The sequence below is a fragment of the Chelmon rostratus genome, chromosome 12 (assembly GCF_017976325.1).
Source record: "Chelmon rostratus isolate fCheRos1 chromosome 12, fCheRos1.pri, whole genome shotgun sequence".
NCBI classification, from domain to species: domain Eukaryota; kingdom Metazoa; phylum Chordata; class Actinopteri; order Chaetodontiformes; family Chaetodontidae; genus Chelmon; species Chelmon rostratus.
Genome location: NC_055669.1, coordinates 8,795,659 through 8,820,149, shown reverse-complemented (window position 1 = coordinate 8,820,149; position 24,491 = coordinate 8,795,659). Strand labels below are relative to the sequence as shown.

At 44.8% G+C, this 24,491-nt stretch overlaps 1 protein-coding gene across 1 annotated transcript; it reads right to left on the bottom strand.

Moving 5' to 3' along the window:
- Positions 1 to 929: 929 nt before the first annotated feature.
- Positions 930 to 22,242, bottom strand: LOC121614548 (TSC22 domain family protein 2-like). The gene is made up of 3 exons (XM_041948476.1): positions 19,757 to 22,242; positions 1,863 to 1,914; positions 930 to 1,458 (listed from the first exon to the last, which is right to left on the bottom strand). The coding sequence occupies exons 1-3, from the start codon at positions 21,583 to 21,585 to the stop codon at positions 1,072 to 1,074; spliced, it is 2,268 nt and encodes a 755-aa protein (XP_041804410.1). The 5' UTR covers positions 21,586 to 22,242; the 3' UTR covers positions 930 to 1,071.
- Positions 22,243 to 24,491: the final 2,249 nt, after the last annotated feature.

Sequence of the window (24,491 nt, the reverse complement as noted above, 5' to 3'; positions counted from 1 at the left end):
ACCAACAGAATTGAATCTTCATCGAACGCCTTCTGCAGGCTCATGTTAAGATTTGATGTCAGCGGGTGAAGAGTCACCCATCAAGGCTCTTAATACTTTAATCTATACAAAAATGTACATTCATACTGGGTCTTGACTTGAGCTATGAACTAGCCACTGCAGAGGAAATTTTGAGTTAGTGTTAACATTTGTCAGAATTTTTCTTTTTTGCCTACATTTTTTAACAAATATAAAGCATTGCCCCTGGAAAGAATGGCCAATCTGTTGAAACACTGTAAAACAAAAGGAAACAAGTCACTGGGCTACTGTTTAACAGGTTTCATGAAATTGTTCATTTGTGAAATAGCAGCCCTGTAATAAATAAAACACTTAACAGTAGAACTCAAAAGACTGACTGCAAGGGTTGGACTTGATGTGAAAGTAACGGCAGCGGTGCGGCGCTCTGAAAAACAGACTCTCTCCCACTTCTTCCTTTACAACATGAAACAGCAAGGCTAAAAATACCCCTTTACCCACTCAATTATCTCTCATTTACAAAAATAATCGCTCTCTTTTTGACAATCGCTCCCGCTTGTCCCTTATGCGAGGTGGACCCCTCCCTTTCCACACCCACGGCTTGAGCAGGTCTCAGGTCAGGTCGCAAGCCAGTCTGACTCGGGCCCGGTCCAAGAAAAGACATCCTGTCCACGAGCTTGGACCCAGCAGTCAACCGATCCGGGAACAGAGCCAAGATGGAAAAAAAGAAGAAAAGAAAACACACCCCGACCTTCCCTGACACTCTGTCTCTACACACACTGTCTCTACACACACTGTCGCTCTCTCTCTCGATGATTGCATTAACACTGGAAAGGCCCACAGTACAGACGCATACACACTTACATTTCACAGTCACGCTTGCTAACACACACACACACGCGCACACACTGTACTTTGTGGTCAAGCTGGTGGCTAAGAAGACAAAGTTTTTTTTTTTTTTTCTTCTTTTTAATTTCACATACACTAATTGTAATAAGTTGTAGAGAAGATGCTCTTCTTTTTTTTCTGCCCCCAGCGAAGCGGGGCAGATGCACTTCAAGCAGAGGTGACGTTGGGTTGCAGTTGTTGTTGTTGTTGTTGCTGCTGCTGCTGCTGTTGTTGTTGTTGGCCAGGATCGAGCTGAGGCTGAGTCTGGAGCTGCTGGGGTTTGGGGTGGTGCTGGAGCTGGGGGTGGGACTGCGGCTGAGGCTGAGGCTGGACCTGCTGCTGAGGCTGGCTGAGTCCTTGCTGGGGAGGCGTGGTGCCGGAGCCGGTGGCCGACTGGGAGGACAGCTGAGACAGCTGCTCGCTGTTGGCCAGCGATTTCAACACGGCGTTCTCCCTCTCCAGCACAGAGTTCCTCTCGTACAGCTCCTTGATCTGCTCCTTTAAGACCTCCACCTCTTCGCGCACTGCATACATCAGATGGCTTTTCACCAGGTCCTGCACGGGGGGGGAGAGCGTGACATGAAACAACATATAGGAGCTGACCAGAGGCAGCAGAGTCACAAGGAAGCAGATTTATCATGGTCAGACAAGGACATCAGAGTGAAGCTCAAGGCTATAGGCTACATTTGTTCATATATATTCATTCTAGCTGCGTATCCAGTTTGTGTTGATGCTTAAAGCCAAAGACAAACAGACCTACATAAAAGACCCTATAGTTCTTAAAAGCAGGTCATGACAGGCATGAGAGCTGGATGTAGGAACCACCAAGAATATAAGGAAGCACCATAACACAGTAGTGTACATGTGTAGATTCTGGTCTCTGATGTTGCTCTTTCCATGTAACTGAATACGTACTTTTATACATTTAAATGATGATCAATGGTAAATGGATCACTCACCATGGCCTGTTCAATTTTATTATCAATGGCAGCAACATTGGTTCCCGAGGCCCTGTGAGAGAGAAAAGACAGATAAGGTACATACATGTTTCTAATCTCAGCACCCTTTGTTCTGCTTGCTTGTTTTCCCCTGAAACATACAAAACATTTTAACTAGAGGTACATGCATGTAATAAAAACCCGAAACCTGGGAAACACAGACAAGAAAGCGGCGCTCAATGAATCAAACCACGCGGCGTTGGCTCTCCGCAGGAATCTAGGGCAGATCATATAAAATAACCTGTCACCACTCTTGGTCATACCATGTACATTAGAGCTCTAATCTAGGTCGGGTCACTCAGGGTACAGGAGAGGCTCGGCTGCAGGCGACACAGCCAGGACCAGCTAGTGTGAATAACGCATCGTTCTGTGAAACTGCCATATTCAGCGTAGCCATGGTCAGGTCTCCAGTGACTGACAGCAATCGGAACAGGTAGAGGAGCTATCACGACTGATCTCCACATATTCTCTGTCCATCTGTGAACGTATAGCCTTGACTTCTTTCACATCTATAAAGAGCACCAAAAAGTTGCTTTCAGAAACACTGAGATTATTCAAGGAAATGCTGCAAATTTCAGACAAACCCTCACAAAAAAAAGCTTCTGCTGAGTTTAATAAGTCACTGATGACTGGAAACGTTCATCAGCTATAGACGTCAGGCCATATCCCATCACTGATCAACCCCACAAACACGAGTCAAGCAGTACTTCGCCTACGAAATTATCACACTTTAGCTGCGCACGCTCCTCTGCGGGCCGAGCGCCAGCAGCCTGGCGTTACCTGCGGCGTGTCGGACAGGTGAGCGGCGGCTCGCAGGCCGCGTGCCGGGTCGGGTCCCCGGTGTAGGAGAACGTGCACGGCATGGCGCTGGCTGCTGCTGGAGCGACGGTAGCAGCGGAAGAAAGAGGGAGTGAACTGGAGCGCACCGGAGGCGGTTCAGAGGGGGGGGGCTGTGACCACATTTAGAATTGTGCAACATGAACCGACGGGTGGAGAAATCAGAGGGACTGGCAGGAGGCGGAGAGCCACGTCCGCTCCGCCCGCTTCACGGTGGCTGAAACAGTAGACAGTACTCTTACTGTATGGGGGCCGACTGGTGCCAGTCAATCATAAAGATAACTTGTATGACTCCATTGAAGTATTAGCCAAGCTGAAATTCTGACTGATCTGTAAAGGGATCAACAAAGGCAGTGGGATTGACCCACTGGAGGCCTTTCAAATAGCTACGCCAAAATTTAAGCCTGTCAAGACATTTCAGACAAAACTACAAGGTGTTGCTGCATGAACAGTCAGGGGATCAGGAAAGTCTGCATTCATCCTCTGGGAACCATGAATGGAAGTAAAAGAAGTGATTGTAAAACCATCCAAAACAGATGTCTACGGGCCATCTCTAGGGGTCTGCCTCTGGCAAGAAAAACAATCTAATTTATAACACATAGGCAGATATGAGTAGAAATAAATTTACACATGCCAAAGATATGTTTTAGTTTTCGAAACAGTGATGCCATTAAATAGTTTCTCCACCAGAGGGCACTGCCAAGCTTACTTTTCCAACTGTACAATGTCTCGCGCGGTGCAGTCAAGATGCCTGCGAGTGGACATCAGGCCGACTGTGGACTCCCCGCGAGGACAAGATGTTCTGTTTCTCAACACCATCCAATTTGTGTGTGCGAGGCCAGCGGAAGCACTCAGCAGATCGTTATCAGGGGGGAGGACGGGGGAAGGAATGTCCGCCTTACCTCTGCGGCTATGAAACGCCGTCACTCACGTCCCCTGTTCTACACTCGTGCCTTTGATGCCTGTCAGATAAGACGATGTCTCACATGCGCCACATACAAGCACATCACACAGTGAGCAAAGTGGATGTGTTGACTAAGATACACATGGTGTCACTCAGCCTGTGCAGACAGACACACACACACACACACACACACACACACACACACACACACACACACACACACACACACACACACACACACACACACACACACACACACACACACACACACACACACACACAACTTCAAGAGATAAATTACAAAAAAGAATGCACATTTCAGCTGTCAGTACTCACTCATTATAGCATCTCTTTGTGTCCCTCAAAGACCACATTATGTGACCCCACACGAGTGGTTACATAACCAAATGTTGTGAAAAAAGAAAAAAAAAAAACCCTCATCAACATCAACCTCATCTTCACCCTGTACAAAATGTGTGTTTAATTTATAGTTTTCCTCCCTAACAGGAGTGTTCTGTGCCCAGAGGAATCTCTCACTCTATAAAGCACAGACCCTGAATGGACTCTCTGGGCTACACCCTTGTTGCTTCACCAGTGACTTCAGACAGTACAGACAAAAACACGCTCTACCATAATGGAGTTGCACTTTCACGGTGCAACATGTACACGGTGTTTCACACACGCTGTATATTCAGTACAGGCCTGTGTTACTATTCAGTCATGGCCCAATATTAGCCTGCTGAACTTGTTCAAACCGGTTTTTAAAGGTCAATTCACTCTGTTTTTTTTTTTTTAAACTTTAAGGTAAGCAGAGGGTATATGCTTCTTTTCAGACCCAGCTGTGTGAAAATGGACGTGTTCCAACTTTTTGTTTGTTTTAAGAAACTGAAATGGCATCAACTCCTTTTTCAATGTCCAGCCAAGCGGAAGAAGTAAGAGAATTCACAGTTTGCAAGCTGCTGCACATTCACAACGAATAAAAGGGAAATGAAGACGCCCCCACAAACAGTACAGAATGTAAAAGCACCAATGTAGACATTTATTTAGTTTTTGTAACTTTGGGAGAAACTGTGTTAAGACATATTAAGAGAATATTATTTATTATGAAGTAATTTAAATTGGTGTCATCTACTGTGTGAAAGTGCAAATAGTGAGTGAATGAAGAACAGTATATGAAGACTACAATGCAGCACGTTGTGTGTAACTTGAATATTTGGCTGAGCAGCTGAACATGAAGGACTGTCATCCACATGCCGGGGATGCTCAGCGACGACCGACCGGCTTACATAATTTAACTAATGAGAGCTGGAAAGACAAACACAGCGACCCAGGACAGATGGGTAAAAATTAAGAGTGAGCGCAGTTGTTAAGACGTCGCGAAGGCAGCTGTTCTGGAGGCACGAATTCTAAGAGGATTCACACAAGAGTGTTTCTGGATGCTGACAACAAAGGGCAGACGCTCCCTGGATTATAGCAGAAACGGGCCAAAAGAGTCCATCCGGGAAGGGAAATTTGGGTCCAAACCTCATATAAACAATGAAAAATCCTCATTATGATTTCCCAGAATGCAACTTGATAAATTCATTTCAAATTGCTTATTTCATCCGACTATAATTAATTTTCTGCCAGTCGACATCTCTAATTATCTCAGCTCTGTAGTCGTCTAAGATCGACAGTGATGCCGGGTGTTTCATGCCCTGATGATGGTGAATTATCTCACTGCCGCTGAAGCAGCTTCTCTCTTGAGGTTTTCTTCCAGCTGGCTTCAGTGGAGGCAACAATGAGGCGGGCTGACACTCCTGAGATCAAACCAGAGGCTAAAAGGAGAGGAAAGCTCAAAATGTGACAGGCTAGTGATGGGATTATAACTGTGGAGACTGGAAGACGTCAATAATGCAGTAATACTTGTCAAAGGGCCTGAGATAGATTTCCACAGAGCCACAGGCTAAGACTCAGATGATGAACTGCAGCTCTCAAAGTGGGTAAAGAAGATCTTGTTAAGTCATGATGGTTTGGGCGGCTTCTCTTTACTGAAAGTGAACTAGTAACATTGAAGGAAGCAGGAATAACAATCAAATCAACACCATATTAGGAAACCATCTGGGGCCCCAAGTAGAACCACCAAGAAAAACTGGCACTGTGGGGGGAGTGTTGGAAACCGCAGCACGATTGAGTCGTGTTTTGGGGTTCAAGAGCGAGAGTGGCTGGTTAAAGCACCGCTCCTGACACACACATGATCTTGTTTAAGCCTCTAGATCTCATGTCAAAGCCAAGAGCTTGTTTGAGCACCTGACTTCAATACAAACCATGCTGAATGCATGTAGAGCCTCCTCCTCGGTAAGCAGCGTGTACTGTAAGTACTGAAGTAAGGTCAAGCTCCGCAGGGCTAAGGGCTGGGCTGAGATGAATAGGAAATGCTAACGAGGGTCTGAACTTACTCTGCCACTGATTAAGCACCCAACGCCTCTGTAGACTTCACCTTCCACATTAACATGCCTGACGTTTGTACGCTCCGTGTAGAGTTTGGTGTTCCCCGTGCAGTGTCCGCTGTAAAATAAGTGCGCCAATAAAAAGTCAATTAGAGGCAGAAAAGTTTACACTCACACAGAGCGTGGGCAAGTGGAGCAGCGAGGGTGAATAACTCATCTGAACATCGAATAGTTGTCATTCCTCGCCTCTGGCAGAACTGCCCGCATTTGTAAGAGCCGCATAGGTTTCCTTCAGCAACGCAGTGAAAACAGAGTTTATTTATCTCGGCATGAGACATGATAAGGCAAGTTCAGAGCTTAAGAGGCGAGGCCTGATCAAATGCCCAAGGACAACAGGTGCACAAGCCAATCTTACCTAGAAACTTGTGACGCACACATACCTCTAATCTACCAGAGTAAACTCAGGTCTTTATAAATCTGGACCTTATTTTTCTATCTGAGTATGTGGCTTTAATGCAGACGCAGAGGGCCTGCTGACAGGGAAATCAACAGCAGAAGTATACAGATCATGCCTTTTTCACGCTCATATCAGATGTGCATATATATGCTTTCATTACATTCAGGACCTGACAGGAACTTCCACTATTTATGTTACATTACTTTACACAGCTGTGCATGAAGTGGGGGCATCGGCAGTCAGCCAGCAGAGAAGAAATGAGGAAGTCCTCAAGCAACAACCAAGAAAGCATCCAAACTGTTGCCATAGCAGGACTCAGGTCCAACTACAGAGCAACAGAAAAGGCTTATGGGGGCTTTATTTTTTGAAGTTTACATGTTTGCACACAGGCAAACAAAACAACCCTACAATGAAGCAATTGATGAGACTGTGGATGGAAAAGATAAGACAAGCGAACACATAAACCTGAGCGGGGTTTCTACTGTTTTAAATACAGCGTTTCTTGTTTCATGTAGTAAAAACAAATGTTCACCAAAATTTTAATTGTGGATACAAAATTCTAAAACTCACAACATTTTGCTGGTCACTGTAAATCTGCCAATCTTGGATCAATTTGGCAGCATTTGAAGAAGACTAACATGCTTATAATGACAATGTTAACATGCCTGCAAACGTTTTCTAATTAGCACTCAACACAAAGTTCAGCTGCAGCTGATGGGAATGTCATTTGTTTTGCAGGCATTTGGTCATAAACCAAAGTACTGGAGAAATCAAACATTAGACCTGATGATGGTGCAAGACGGAAAGTTAAGGGATCACTAATGTTATTATAGTTCATCCTGAGGGAGACAAAGGTTCATGGCAATCCATCGAAAAACTATCAAGAAATTTTACTAAAACAAAACCGTCAACCTCATGGTGGCGCTAGGTGAAAAGTCAGGGCATCACCAAAGGTAGTAGGATATTTCCTCTAGGAGCCATGAATGTCGGCACCTAATTTCTGAGCATTGCGTCAAACAGCTGTTTAGATAGTTGAGTTTGGACCAAAGCAGACGAACCGCCACTACCACGCCTAGACGCCTATTATAGACGATGGAACGTAACTGTAAACAAAGATGCTTGTAGAGTGGAAGATGAATAATAATTAAAAAAGTGACAACTCAAGCAACGTCTGTTCAGTCCCTGAACGTCTAAATATCGGCACATATATACATTTTGCTAAAAGTTGAAAACTGTTGTTGATTGGGCAATTCAGACATTTTATACGCTGATTTTCTTCTCAAGAAAAACACAGAAAGAGAGAAAAACTAATACTATGTTACTACTAGACGTCTCTGCCAGAAACATGTTCCAAGTGAGCCAAGAGTGATGCCCATATGGGGGACTCTTATTTTGACAGCGCAGTCTTCTGCAATGCATCTGACACAGTTCTACCGTGCAGCTGGTGAGGCTTGAAATACACATCACAGCAAAGTGGAGTCATTGAACTCAGGGAAGTGCAGCCGAGGCAGAAACATTTCTCTGTAAACACACATGTAGGCTTTCTTCACATACGTACTTTTCTGTATATGCCAGGGGTTCTGTCACACAGCTGATCATGTGGTCTGACAAAATGTCCATACAGGGACTAATAAAAAAAAAAAGCACATTATGGACAAAAGGACATGTAGGAAATTTAGTCAGTGTCATCTTTTGCTAAAATGTCACATAAATTAGAGCTTTTTTTTTTTTTTTTAACTTTCACAACCTCTTCTCTCGGTTCATATGGGTGCCTCCTACATGATCCCAAATAAACCTGAATAAAATAGACTGATTAAGGGACAGTCTACCAAACACAGCCTCTAACAAAGGCCTGGTTATCTTTGCTTGCTTGGAAACAAAAACAGCCCTTGGCAGAACGGTGTATCCACAACAGAACTGCTCACAAAAAAAAAAGAAGTGAAGCATGGGGCCCATAACAGGACTATTCATGCCATCTTACTATTTTGCTGCCTTCTGTTGAGAGGGGAACCTTCAGCTGGGCGAATGGAGCTCGCAAAACACTGAGCATGGACAGAAGTGGAGGACATATTGAGTTTTAAAGTATTGATAATGAAATGTTGATCTACCTGTTTGCATTAATAAAATAAGGCAGCTGAGGCAGCAAAAAGATGGAAATTATTTTGTGTGTGTGTGTGCGTGTGTGCACTCCCTCGCTGGCTGGTGATGGTGTGTCAGCTGCATATTTCTCTAAAAACAGTTTCATTTCCTGTCACTCAGATATGGTTTCACACGCTTCCCTTTTTCATTTTTGTAAAAGGCATCATAAAAATGTTTGAAGGCGCTCTCTCACTCTGCGCTGGCGGGGCAACTGTTTTTGAATGTCACCGCGAGCGCGAGGGCAGAGTCCACAGACTGCGGTGGCATTTATCAGTTTAAAAGCACAATGACGAATTTGAAATGCGGCCGGGGATAAAAGTCATTTGACAGAAACAGTGAGACGGGGGAGCGAGTGCTGCACTAGAAACCAGGCCGCTGTTATTTCAGTCCTGCGTTACAGGCAGCATGCACAGACTCTTCAGCCCGCCTTGATTCACTTGAAAGCAGACAGCAGCGAGTTCTGAGGATGTTAAAAGCTTTCATTTCTATCAACAGTATTATTTTCATAGTTGTGGCCATTTTCTATAAAGCAAGAGAACATTTTACGCAACAAATGAGCCTCTGAGACATTGTGACTATGATGGAGTCTAACCCTGAGATCAACCTGAGCAGTCAGACAATCAGACAGGTGGCAAACAAACCGTTTTACCAGATAACTCAGCGGGAAGTGAAAAATTCACGTGAAAGATAGAATCAGTTTCAAACGTTCCTGTTCAAATTCTCTGCTAGATTGTCGTGCTACTCCCCGCTTCGTCTGAACTTAGAGAGGCTAAAGTTGTACAGTGTAATGAACAATTCAGAGGGATGTTCTGTTTTCACCTCCAAATAACTCAAGGTTAGATAACTGGCTTCCTTCCTTACCTGAAACAATTCAATCCATCGGTCAAACAAAAGAAGATTAATCGCCAGCTACTTCGATAATTGAGTGATTGAGTTAAGGCTGGAGTCGTTTATCAATCAAAAAGTATGCCCGTTCTCCGGTTCGGTTTTATATAATACCTTGAACAACACTGGATCTTAGAGGCCGACACTGATTTAGACATTCAAAGGTTTAAAATATCCCACAACATGTTGGCTGAGCAAACGATCTTAATACTGACCCCTGTATGTGGGATGTTTTTGAAGAGTTGTGACCGAGCAGAACATTTTATCTTTAAAACTTTGTCTTGTCGGTGCTCCGTGGTGGACAAACATTATTATTGAGACCTAGTTCAACCTAATAAAGCATTTCTGTACTACAATTTTTTGTTAGTTATCAGCCAACACATACACTCATACTGACACACAACAATCAGCCGATACATCGGCCTGTGTGATTTATCTGTCGAGCTCTCCTTTATATGACTGCAAACTCAGTACTTCTGGACTGTTGGTTTAAAAAAAACAAAACAAGAGAGTTCTAAACTTTTATAGACATTTTAATAAACATTTTATAGACCCATCTGGTTATGTGAGTAAGAAAAATAATCATGAGTTGCAGCTGTAGTTGGGTTTAACTTGTTTATAATCTGTTGAGCTGTCTGACTGCTCGGTTGCGTTCCCTGTTCGATCCTGTTCCATTGTTTGTCTCTTCGGCCAAAGATCTCGGCAATTAAGCTGGCACACAAGACAATAGAGACGGCGGCCAAACGTTTGAAAATAACACCCCGGCGGTAAACAAAACAGACTTTTTAAGTGGCGCAGACAATATATACACTTTGAGATAGAGAGCGTCAGAGAAAGCACCAGACACAGAAGCTGAGAGAAAGAGAGACAGAGATGTTGTTCAGAAGTCTATTGGCCAATCCTGCGCTTGCTGCCAGGCTTTGTTTCCAAACTCAATCCATGCACGTGGAGAAAAGCAAAGCTCACTGCTACTGAACACTGCACACATGTTGTTACACTCTTGCAGGCCTGTCCAGTCCAATCCAGTATAGTACTGTACCTATCACTGTGGGCCTTTGAGTCCCTTAATCTGCTGCCAGACTGGAAGGCCTGGTAGAAAGCCTTGGAGGGGTTCCTGTGTCAACCACATTCAGGGAAAGAGAGAGGAGACACAGATATAGAAGAGGTGAAACAGTGAAAACAGACTGACGTTTCCTAGAAATATTTCCTTACGCAACTTCATTCCCCCTCAGAAAGACTCCTTCGCTCGGATCGTGCGGCTAACTTGGCCGGAGGAACGGCTTTTTCAATAAAACCTACGAGACATTCAAACAGTAAAGCAACGAGTCTTGACCTCAACACAGGAGTGGTGTGTTCAAAGGTGGGGACAGCTTCGTAAACTTCAAGGGCCTCCCTCAGGCCATTCACCTAACACTATGTTGGCCATCACTCACGCTTAGCTTGTTTTCCACTCTGCCTGAAAAAAAGAGTGAAAACATCAGCCATGACCTCCGGTTTTCAGCTAAGAAACTGGAAATCCTCTCAGTTCTTCACAGTGTTGAGAAATCACTGCTTCTGTCACAGAGTTTAAGGTTAAATTTGTTTTTTTTTTTTGGTTCCTAAACTGTCATGTTATGGAATTCAACATTACCTCCTATGTTCCTGGTGAAGTACAAGTACACAGTGTTCTGTGCCAAGGGATGTATATTCGGGGAGGGGAAAGGAAATCCCCACACTGACCCCTACACACACACACACACACACACAGACACACTTAATCTACTGTAGGCTCATGCCTTTCAAAACAAACTGCTCAAATCCACACAAATGTAAATGCTCATGGGGCAACCCAGCAGCTCACCTAGCAGAGTGTGTGCCGTGTATAAAGTCTGAGTCCCTAACACAGCGGCCGAGTTCCATTCCAGCCCTTTGCATGTCGTCCCCTCTCTCTTTCCTGTCTCTCTCCAGCTATGACTAGCACAAAAATGTAATCTTAAAAAAAACCAATGTAAATGCACACTGACAAGAGTATATGCACACACTCACAAAAGCGCACACAGAGGCGCAAGCCAACACACACACACACACACACACACACACACACACACACACACACACACACACACACACACACACACACACACACACACACACACAAATGAGGAGTTGATTTACAGCATGTGTGAGAATATTGTAGCAGCCAAGTCTCTTTTCCTAGAAATCACTGGCACAAACTCCCTTTGTCACATTACCTCATGACTAAACACTCTCACAAACCTCCTCCTATGCCTCTGCTTAATTTTACTTTGCAGGCTACGGCGCGAGAAAAACCTCCACACACGCACACGCGTGGCAGGCGCACCTCCACAGAAAACCTCTCTTTCTCCCAGTTAAAACTCAGAGCTCTGTTCGAGCCAGCCACCGGCTGAAATCATCGAGGTCAGATGACTTGGAGTCCAGCAACCTCTTCATGAATGAGGTAAGAACTGGAGGAGTCATCACTCCCTGTTTTCAAGTAGCAAACACTCGCCTCTCAATGGCTCTCTTTGTGACTCTAAAATGTAACATGTCAATATCCAATTTATGAAAGCCCCTCTTTGTAAACCAAGTAGTGGATGTGCTCAGCAGTGGTGAAAGTGCCGTCTTCCTCATAAATCCAGAGTGTGGTGTCCGAGGAGGACAGAGGGGACAAGGGAGTAACTCACCAGAAATGTACGCACGGGAACAAAATCCCCTTTTACTTTTCTTCACCTCTCTCTAAAAGCACGTGAGCTAACTGGACACAAAAATGACAGTTGCACATGCTCAGGCCTTGCCAAATACTGCCCCAAAGCAAGCGTACGACCTGGCAGCAGATGGAAATAACCTTTTGGTGCATTCTTGCTGCTTGATGTCATACGTGTAACTGGAGCATGACATAGGCTTTTTCCTTCAGTGTGTGCCTGCGCTGCAAAACAGCGGCTGCGTCAAAGGTTCACTTTCACGGTGTTGAACCTCTTAATAACCTTGCTCACTCACTGAGCACAAAAATACCCAGAGCAGCCTTAAGTGGCGAGGAAGGAAGTGCGAGTGAAAGTGCACGGAATGGGAGAGAGCAATGAGTTAGAGGAAAGTACGCAAAAAAAAAAAAAAATAAGACTTATGCTTTCAGGTGCTGTGGAGGCATCATGCATTGGCTCAGCCACAGTTCCAATCAAAGCTGACACTTTAAAACTTAACTAGAGGTTTGGGATGTGCGAGCTACAGCGATACCAGCGCTGCGATTGGTCGACTTGGGCTGCTTTTGTTTTCTTCTACGTTTCCACTGCCAGTGGAGTAGTTGATAGTGAGCGAGCAAAGCCATTTTCATAGCAAACCCTACCATCCCACTCTATTCAACAAAGTGATTGCTTTAGTGCGGTGGGGCAAAGTGGCAGCGGCGGCAGACAGGCAGGCAGAGTCCTCGGAGTATTGGGGTGCAAACGAAGAGGTTAAAAAGAGGGGGTTGAAAGCTCTCACTACCGGTGCTCACGAGGCTTCAGGTTCTCTGTACCATCCATCCATCTGTCACTGAGGAGAAGTAGGTCAAAACTACTTAGATTTCAGCTGCCCTGTGGGAGTTTCTTTCAGCGGGTTTTGGGTTGTAGGCGAGGGAGATGGAGTACAGGGAGGATCCGGAGCCACTGCACGATCACAGAACAGCCACCAGAGGAGAAAGTGAGCTTTGATGCCAACACCCCACTAGCATAGATTAGTGGGTAGTGCTTTTTGACCGAGGGCCATAATTCCCCAAAGAGTCTGTTCTTCTGTGGTTCTTAGTAGAGCTGCAGCAAAAACTGACGATCAACATGCCGTGTACATTTGCTTATCCACAGTACTGAATTATATTGTGTTGTTATAAATATTTAAAGTATCATGTCTGCCAGGACACAGTATTTTGTTAAATTATAATAAAGTATTTGTTCAGCCAAAAAGCCAGGGTCACTGTAACTGATGATAGAAATAACTGTGTGATACCATGAAACCGTGATATGTCTGCCGTTGCTTCTGCCATACCGTTGATGCACTTCCAAGAGTCATCAGGGTGGAAACCAGTCAAACACGAGGGACATTCTTACGTACAGAATACATTCATGGTACAAGCCGGCACTGTCTGTACTGTCAAAGTCAAGCCCAGGAATTTTTTTTTTAACTGAAAAGCGAAACAGTAAATGCAGCCAACTTCCCAAAACTTACAAGCTACAGAGATGATGAGAGGAACTGGGTGAGCAGGGCAGAGAGTGAGAGAAACTAAACAGAAACATAAGGTTCAACTTTGGTCTCTGCTCGAGGCTAGTGGCTCGAGGCTACGTGAGCTGATGCTAGCATATCACAGGTGGAGCAGGAATTTTTATCCTGTTTTTCAAACTGCCCGTGCTGACTCTGACAATGTTTGTAGCAGGAGTGCAATGCTGAATCAGGGGAGCACTCTTTTGGAGGAGACAGAAAGTATATCTTGCAGTTTTTGCATTTCACTTTTGGCCACTGCATGCCTCCTTTGCAACATTGGGTAGGTCTGGGTAATTTCGGCTTTCTTCTTGACGACTGTTCCAAAGCTAGATAAATGTTATTGATCGGAGATGTGTGTGCAAACAGGTATCAGGCTACAGAGAGAAAATGCTGCTGCCCTGCCACTGATCACTATGTGCCATTAGTATTAGCACAGCACGTGTGCAGACACAAATTCATCATAAGACTCTACAGCCGCAAAAGCCGACTGGCACTGATGCAGCTGTGATCAGCTGCTGCAGTCATCAGAAATGGACGCCGCTTCAGAGGAAAAGACGTCTCCTTTCTCTTCTCTACTGCATCTCTCCATGCATCTTTGGTGGGAATGACTAAGACGCAATGAAAAGACACAAGCGCGAGAAACTTGGATGCAATTGAAGCGAATTGGGATGCATTCATTGGTTCAAACATGACAGCCGTGCAGCAGTTTCTAGTTATAAAGAAAAACACAATGAATTTGTTGTGTTGTCTCATCACATGCAAAAATTAGCAGTGAGTTGCTTTATTATTTTATGTTTATTTGCTCAATTTGCCTAATCTTTCGTGAGTTGCAAGGAAAAGGCTTTCCAAAGGCTTACTGTCTCCAACTTTTGCAGAGGACCACAACTTTTAAGTAGACGATCACAGAAGGAATCTGAAGACACAAATGAAGGCTGCAACATCAAACTATTGTTTAAATTTTACCAGCCATTCAATAGATTACAATTGTTTTGTTGGCTGGTGAGAGAAGCTAATCTGCATATTTTACCAGCATTTGGCAGGTTGCTGATACTAATTTAGTGCCCAGCACAAATATGTAATTATTTTTTATAGAAAATAGTTATCTAATAAATAATATTATACGATTAATAATTAAAAACAGCATGTCATTATGGTAATTAGTTTCTGCCCAACTGATGAACAGCCAGAGGTAGAAAAAGGCTGAAAAGTGAGTCCTGGTAATGTTTCAAGTCACTTAAGTGCCACTCTCCAAAAACAAGATAACAAGCATATCTTCAGCTCAGCTTATCTACAGCACAGTACAACACATCCTCGGTTAAACAAGCCAATAAAACCTTGGACTGAGCTGGTGACGTTTGTCTGCTTGTCAGAACAATGGAGGGCCTCCATACCTGGGGTGGAGGTGACGACTGAAGCAAAGCCTACAGACATACGGACGAGTGGCGTGAACAATACATCTTTCTTTGAGAAAATAGCTCGAAGGCTGAGAGGAGGCAGCGGTCACGCAAGATGAACGACTTGACTAGTGTACACAGAAACACACACACACACACACAGGCAGTGGTGTAAGAGTTTGCGGCAGGTACGGAACATTAATTATAACACTATTGCTAAACATACTCAGCTGACACGCCGAGCTAAGACAAATGCAGTCAAATACAACAACAATAAAACCTGCCTTTACAAATGTTCTAATGTTCAGCTTTCCTTAAAACTGTGTAGAGGGGTGTTTACATCCTTAATGGAGGTACAATTTATTTCAGATCCGTTGTCTTGGACCGCTTTAGCATTAGCTATGTGTAGTTAACTGGTAACTGAGTGTACGGTTACAGGTAGACGTATTGCTCCTTTGCAGATACTAGATGTGGTGCTGTGCAACTCAAAAAGTATCACAGCATGAATTGGCAGCCAGGTTTAGAGCTCGGATTAGTACTGAGGCCAAAGATTAAAAGAAAAGACAAAAAAAGTGTGTACTTCTACCTCAGTGAGGCACTGGCGATAAAATGTGCCCACCAAATGTCATATGATATGAGCAGAGAGCCCCAGTGCGGAAGCAGGGAGAGAGCTAAGGAATATTAAATGAATAGAAGGTGGAGAGCAGTGAGGGACTCTGACTGAAAACAGGATACAGCAGTAAACCAGAGGTCACAGGGGGAAGGGAAAGACCCTGTGGTACATGTTGTCTCCCTGTGTCACTCTCTCACACATGCACCCACACATCCACCATGACTAAAAATGAATGCGCTGCATTCACGTCTATGGTGAATTTGTCCAAACGTAATGGCTCAGCTCCTCGGCGAGTGGCCCCCACCCCCAACGTGGACAGAGTCAATCCATCCCCTTTTAAAAGACACACCCCTCATCCACCCACACAGACACAGTCTCTCGATTCACAGTGGCAGTAACTGCTCCACTACCTCGCAGGCCAGGGCTCCCCTCCCCTCTCCTACCTCCAAAGGAGTCCGATTTTACATAAGCTCCCATTATGGAGGACAATAAACCGTACCTCCCCAGCATGAGCTCAATTACACAGACTACAGACGCAATACTTTTATGCAAATGATCCCGCGAAATAGAAGCAACTCCTCCGCAACAAAGACATTATGACAATCAACTGATGTTATTTTATGCCTTCAGTTGTTGAAGCCATCTGGGAAACATTAAGCGGAGCGAATCATATTCTAAGTATGAGAACAACATCTTTAATCTCGAGTCCATATCTCCACTGCTTTGCTTTAATTACTTGCAGGGTAAACTACAGGGTGGAGGAAGATGGGGACGAACATTACCAAATGGCCAAGAGAGGTTTTCCAGGTTGTGCAAGCCGTGGAAAAGTCTACAACCTTCCATTATGTGCAGTCAAAACTGTGTGCGTGCACGTGCATGTACATAGAATTTCTTTGTGTAGTACAGATTATAGATATTAGCTGCTGAAGCAGTCCATTTGAGGATAGGTGGTTTTGTTGTGTGGTGTGCGGGGTAGTGAGAGGCAAAATAAACACTGTAGAAATTAAGCAAGAGACAAAAAAAGATAGGGGAGGGAGGGGGGGGTGTATTGAGCATAGCTAAAATGCCTGCTGAAGTGAGGCACAAGTTTTGCTCTGCAGTTTCCTGAGCGTACTACAGTTGCTGCTGCAAAAGAATGTCATTCAGCACTTCATCTGCACATGAACAACTGCCGTGCCTTGTCTGTCAGTCAGTCACTGGTGTGGTAGGTACAAAGCACCGAACGCTCTGATGCTGTAAAAACTATGAGGCAGCAGCCAAACACCAGTCAGACAGGGCTGGAGTGAGTCGCTTAACATGGCCACAGCTCTTACAGGAGGGGTGTGCATGCCTCTGACACAGTGGGGTGTGTGTTTAACCACGTCCAAGGGCCCTGAGCAGAATATACAGTAATTAAGCCCATGTGTTGCAAAAGAAAAGCGGCACGACGTGACAACCAGCACAGTTGGCTGACACACCCCACTGTTTGGTCTCTTATCGGCAGAATAGGGGCACAGTGGAAAGACTACTGCTCAATGTCTGATAGGACTTGGCTGTCGTAAGAGACCCCTGCTCTTATCAGCCTGGGAGCTGGGCCCTCTCACAAGCAATACATAGGTACTCCAAAAACACACTGCCTCAAGTCAGCTGCACTGTCACAAACCAAACTGTTTAAAATGGCACAACTATCAGAGAAGCATATTTGTCCTACTTTGGCGTGTTGCTATGACAAATTAACTAAGAGATCATGTGAGCAATCATGTGAATTTAAAAAGGTTTCATTTTTCTGAATCACGTGCTTCAACAGCTATTTTTGTAAATTCAGCCTGAAGAACAACTTTGGCAGTTTAAAATGAATAAAATAAACTCTTTATTAGTCTTAACCAGAAGCTTTCATACTGTGAGGGAGGCTCATGAGAGTTGAACGGTGGGCACAGAGGGAGGGACTTAAGGCAAAGATACTGTGTGAGTAAAAGGGAAAGGTGGATGCCGGTGCTCTAAAAACAACAGGATTTTAGTTATTGTATTTGAGCCATTGACTCAACAGCTGGAGCTACAGCAGTGGCTGTGACACACATCCCATGTAGGCAGTTAACATACTTAAAACTCCTTGGTGGATTGCCACACTTTGCATGAAAAAGAAAAAAAAAAAATCATACCCCCTCTCAAAGCCATAACTGAATCAATCAAACACGTGGAGTAACATACATAAATCCACTTAGAAATCAGAGAAAAAAAACACACACTATAGATCCAGAACTTCTAAACTAAAATCAACACGTCTGCTTCAGTGTCAAAGTAATCCAGTAATAATTGTCTGTACATCCATAGAGGTACACTGCAAACAAGAACCGCTAACGGCTGATTCAGCATCCCTTTAATGATGCCAGTTTGCCAAAATGGAAACAAATACATAAACCTACCTACCTCCTCACACCACCGACAAATCATACTAGATGTTTGTGAAGTCACTTAACAATTGAGGTTTGGCTGGCACTATTTAATGGCACAGAATAGAAAAAAAAACAAAGAAGTTATAGATCAGAGGCTGAGAAGTGGAAGCTTCCCTAAAGTGCACAACATACTCAAAACACTGTTCAAGAGGTTGTCCACCCACACATGAAAAGACAAAAAGTAGTGCCAGTGCTCTGCAGTCTGCTCACACTGTCTGGTATATGTGTAACACTGTAAATGGAAACCACAGCGAGATTTCAGGCACTGTATCACTTCCGCTCATGTGTGCCATTCACTACAAGTGAAACAAAGAGCTAAACTCAGGAACTGAGAGAAAGTATACTTTTGGAAAGGAGGCAAATGCCATGGCCCATAATAACTCATAAAAAGAACGATAACGTTATTTCTCATGAGCCACATGTACACAAATTTAGCCTTACAGACAAAATGAAACAAAAATACTGTAGGTTATAGTTATCTGTGTGAATTTTGAGATTTAGTGTGACATGCAATTTTGGTGGATATCATTACTTCCAGTGTCATCGCAAATAAACATCCATTAATCTGCTTAGGAATCAGAGAAAAATAGACGCTCCTTCTAACTGCAGAACTTGTACAGTGTCTGTGCAACCTAAAGGCTCATTCAGCAACAAAATACCTGCAGTACAAAGGTAAAACTATTATTTCAGCCAATACTCTAATATCCCCTGTAAGCACACACTGAGGGGGGGGCTTGATGGGGCTGAGAGTGGAAACCATGATATCATAAATGTGGCAACACAAAATCAAACACTCTTCACTATGTTTGTATTAGAAAGGCTTTTCCGGAGGCGGAACTAACTTATCAAAAGGTCAGGCATGCAGCACGTTTACAAAGAGGCCAGGAGTGTCAGGGAGCTGAACTAACTTTGCACAGTAGCAGCTAGCAACACATCTTTGATGTTTGCAGGAAAGGCCATCACCTCAGACCCTGTCCTGGAGGGCGGGGACAGCAGGTTAGAGACACGAGATCTGCAACAAAATGCTTCCACACACACACAACTCAAATACACACCCTTACACACAGACAATCACAGTATTACAGGAGGTGTGTTTGTTTGAGTAGTTACTGCCTCTGCAGTGTAAGCCACGGGTGTTCTCCTCAAGTTTGCTACACTCCACTTACGTTTTTAATGAGAAACAACAAATTTTATATTTCCTTCCTGTGTGCCACTCTCTTCCTTCTCCACACTCCCCTCCCTCCATCCCTCCCTGAAACTAATGGGAAAACCTTGTCTGTTCATCTGACAAGCTAAACACCCGAAGATAACGCACACAGTGTCTTTCCTATAGCTGTCGACCTTCTTGTGATCGCAGCCAATGGCCAAACGTGCCTGTATAACAAGCGTCTCTCCAACTGTACACCCAAACAGGCACAGTTAAGCCTTACACTATCTGTGTTCAAATTGTGTGGATGATGTTGCACTGGCATGCTGATGATGCTCAACAGGGATGAGAAATTCCTGACATATAACATTAAGATTTCATGAACAGTTACCTGTCCAAATCCCCGTCGACAGGTATGTGGATTCCAAACAGGCTGTTGACGGTGGGAGTGGCAAGCTGCAGGCTCTCAGGCATGAGGGGCTTCACCGGTTCCTTCCCAGAGGCAACAGGAGACTGTGTGTTGACAAGGCCCTCTGACTTCCCTCCACCACCGCCCTCCACATGTCCAAATCCAGTTGCTGGGAGGCCCTGCACACCCAAAGCCACTAGAGTCTTGCTGTGGGGTATCTGGCCTGGAGGCAAACTGGAGGCTGTCACATTTGGCATGGCTGCACTGGAGGCACTGAGCACAGCAGTGGGCACAGTGGCGGACACACTGGAGCTCACTGCAATGGCAGGCACATTTTGTACACCAGATGATGCAGGGTGGAGGCCGTGGGGTTGAGGCTGTCCAGCAGCTGCATACTGACTCACACTCTGTTGCTGCAAAGTGGGTCCACCAGTCAGTACGGAGCCTCCGACACCTCCCATTCCTCCAGTTGGCTGCTGCAAGAGGCCCGGGACTGGCTGTCCGGTCGGTACAGATCCCCCTGCTGCTCCTGCAACATCTCCAACCTGACTTGGCACAGAGGCCCCTCCAGAGGCTGGTGGCAAACCAGAAGCGGGTCCCTGTCCCACGGGCTGTGGTCCTGCAGAGAGGCTGGACACTGGGAGGGACTGGCCAGTGGCAAGCCCTGGCTGCATGGTAGTGGGCTGTTGCTGCTGATAGTATTCCGACTGACTGGTCAGGTGGTGGCCCATGGGAAACTGCTGTTGCTGATGCTGGGGAGGGTATGCGATGGGCTGGGCTGAGGGAGGCATGATGGGGGACTTCTGTATGTGGACACTGGACTGAGGCAGGCCATTTTGTCCAACAGGCAGCGTGCTCTGGGGAGCAGAAGGCTGGAGACCTCCCACTGTTGGCTGAGCCGGGACAGCTGTGGGCTTGCTGCTGGAGAAAGCACTCTGTGCGGTCGACCCACTAGCCCCCTGTTGCCGAGCGCTGTAGTTCTGAAGGTGGATTTGTTGCTGCTGCTGCGGTAGTGTCTCCACTGAATGCATGCGGGAGGAGGAGAGGGAAGCATCCGCCACGGAGCCCAAGCCCTGGGCTGAGTGTGTTGCTGGGGCCGCCACAGATCCTCCTGTATGCCCGAGCCCACTGTCTCTGTCTGCAGCAGGGTCCAGTGGAGCACTGGCATGCCTTATGCTATCTACAGTCCTACTAACAGCAGAGCTCTCAGAGTCTTTCTCATAAAACTCCGTACACGTCCACCTGCCTCTACGAAAGGGTTCTCCAGTACCATGATCGAGTTTGATGACCCTGAAGCGTGAAGTGCAACTCACCGTGGAGGTGGCGGGAGGAGGAGCAGAACCTGTCACTGCTGCAGGTTGGGATGTGTTTGCTGACACACCGGCTGGCCCAGCGCCGGCTGCTGGACCAGACTGTTGCTGTACTGCCCCAGGCTGGGTGGGGAGGGTCAAACCAGGCGTAACGCCGATCCCCGGTGGCTGCTGGCCACCTTGAGTGGAGCCCGACACTTTTCGAAACTCCCCAGCGGAACTGCTCGACAGCGCGGACAACTGACCGGGTTGAGGTATGTGTGATGATGTTTCTGGCTCTCCGACATTATTCAGGGCCTCTTCGGATGAACTTCTGTCACACGCAGGCTCGTACTCAGGCCGCGACATGTCGTATATCTCCGACGACACATCTTCAGTCCGTGACTCGTCTGGGTCTTCCAGACTCTCCGTGTCGTCGGTGGCACCTATAGCCGCCACCTGGGCCTGAGTCACACTTGTGATCTGGAAACAGCTCTTTTTCTTGGCCGGCATTTTCGACATATTGACAGCCTGACTCCAAGTCCGTATGGCTATGTTTATCCTCCGTCAGAAAGAGACGAGCTGGTTGCAGCTCCCAAAAGCTCAGATCATATTTAACAGCACACTTGAATCTATTTAACTTAGCCTAGCTATCTGTGATCAAGATGTATCTACGCCATCTCTCTTCCTCTGTCGGTCTCCTGTTGCGTTTCATGGGCTCCTAACGCAACGCCGCACTTCGTCTTGTCTTGTCCAGCAATGCGGCTTCAGACCCTGATACCAGCAGCCTTTACGGTGGTTGATCCAGAGCTTTCGGCCAGTCCGGACCGGCCTGCTAATGTCCCGCTTGTGCAGTTGTCAAGCGGCCGTTGTCGCAGAGTGTGTTGCCCAGCAGCAGGAGCTACTTTAGGCTGAGGAGGGCCCGCAGCCCTCCACTCACTGAGCTAGCTAGCAAGTCAAGCCAACTGGCTGCTGCACACTCCCCCTACGTCGGAACAAGTATGTGAGACATCTTCTCGAAAGCAGTCCTTTGAACCCGCTCACTTCACCAGCTTAAAGTCATTCGGTGGCGACGCTGACTAAACGGTCGAGGGAGGAAAAGACTCATAAATTCCACGCTTTAAAACAAACGAGAATCTAAACAGCGCCCACAGTTACCTCCCTCACTCAGTCACTCTTGACAAGATGGCTATGTTGTATGCAACCGCGCTGCATCGTGGGTAGGTTGTGTGCGCAAGGATGTTTACGTACGAGACGTTTGAGAATCCCCCCCCCCCCATGCTGCCTTCAGGACACCGTCGGAAAAAATTAAACTATGATGCGCCCACTAGCAATCACATCTAAACTGAGAAAGTGAACATTTTCTGAGACAGTGGGTGTGAGTCTTTCGACACCACCTCCACTGGTATACAAGTTTTCACCCTGCTCATTCTCAGTGTATCTGTAATCTTTATTTATAATGCAAATTTAGTCTCTGGAGCTCTGGGGCACAAAAAATAAAAAAATTAAAAAGTGGTACTACGGAAAAAAAGATAATTCATTGAGTAGTTAACAAAAAATGAATCATCAGCAATTGTGATAAATTGAAATAAAAATTTTAATCATTAACCATTTAAGTCACTTTTATATTATCTGGTTGCAGCTTCTCCAGTGTGAATTTTGTGCTAAAATGGACCTTGGATTCTGGGAAATGTTGACAGACATTATCTATATAATCCCACAATAATAGGATATTTTATACGTATTTTATAGATCTGACATTTTATGGGTTAACAATGAATTGATTAATCATAAACATAATCAAGGGATGTATAGGCAATAAATGTAATTGCTTGTTGCAGCCCTAACTGCTGTCCTCTGTCACCTCACTGTTATTCTCCATTCTACCTGACTCCAGATTTGCTGTGTGGTGATTTGATTAAAACATTAATCTAGGAATACGCAACAGAGAAGCATGAAACTGACATGATAAAGGTCTTAAAACTAAACTCTTTTTTTTGTTGTTTGTTTTCCAGTGACCCTATTCAAGGGTCATAAGGTCTGGTTATGTAGCAGAACTCACTTTAAGGCCCTTAACACATCTGTTCATTTGTTCTTAATTAGTCATATTCCAGAAGTGATTTACAATTAAACAGCACAAACCTGATGCTACTCATGGCAACACATGATGGACATGGAGTATGTTATTATCAAGTATACACTACGTCTATTCTCATTGAGTTGTTATGTATTTTTACAAGACTCTGCACATTTTCTCAGCACTACAGCTGAAGAAGCTCTGGGTTACTTTAATTATAAAACAACAACTGTCAGAATACTAGGTCTACTTTACAGCACACATTAAAATTTTATATTCTCTTGTTTCTCCAACCTATCTACTAAGAACTTCCTTTTTTATTCTGAAGGCCAGACTTTATTGGAGGGCACCTGAAGGCATCAACTCTCTCTCCCTCTCTCTCCAGGTATTTGCTGCAGTGTTACTACAGTATATACCAGACGATATTATCAGAGCATTCCTACAGAGGCATTTCTTGGACTGTCTCACAAAAATATCACAGGATCCTATAGTTCTTGTTTTGTAAGGGTCTTTGTTTAAAAATTTCTTGTGTGCACGCTACCCGCACCTCTATAGGATCGTGGAACGGATCATCAGACTACTGAAAGGGTATACATGTAATATGTATAATACATTCTGATATGCATTTTTAAGTCATGAACATTGTTCAATATGCCCACAACTTGTCTAAGTTGTCTGAGTGTCAGTCAGGCAGCCATGTATAAAGCAGTGTAAAGCAGTGTAATACTGAAGATGATTCAAAGTGCATACTGCAAGGAAATTGATGTAAATTTGTCTCTTTTTAAAGAAAATTCAAGATCGTTGATGCAAAGCTATTATTCACAATAAAGCATAGGCCCGTTTATGTATCGACCCTCAACAAAGGTTACTGTAACCTTTTTATTATTTAAATTGGAATTTCTGAATAATTTAGACAGTGTATTATTACAGCCAGTATATGACAGAGGTCCTCCAGTACCTCCTGTGATCACCACAAAATTGTATTCTTTACCAGTCGGTCAAGCTGAATAAAAATATTTGAAGAAAGCAGTGTGTTCTGAGGGAATTGATTTACCAAGCTGTGGTTGGAGGAACAGCATGCATCATGCATGAGTAAGTCATAGCACTGCATTACAGCTGCAGCTTTTGGTGAGCTGAAAAAGTCAACTTTGCATGGGATGTTTCTGCTATCTGATAGTGAAAAAATTGTTTAATTAATACCTAGGCCTGTTTACAATGTGAGGAGCTTTTGCAAGTATATGAGTAGATGTGCATAAAATTTTAAATACTGTAGCAATCAGTCAACCAGAATATCAGGTTCAGGTTTGTGTTTGTATTTAAAAAAAAAAAACATGTATAACATATCTCTATA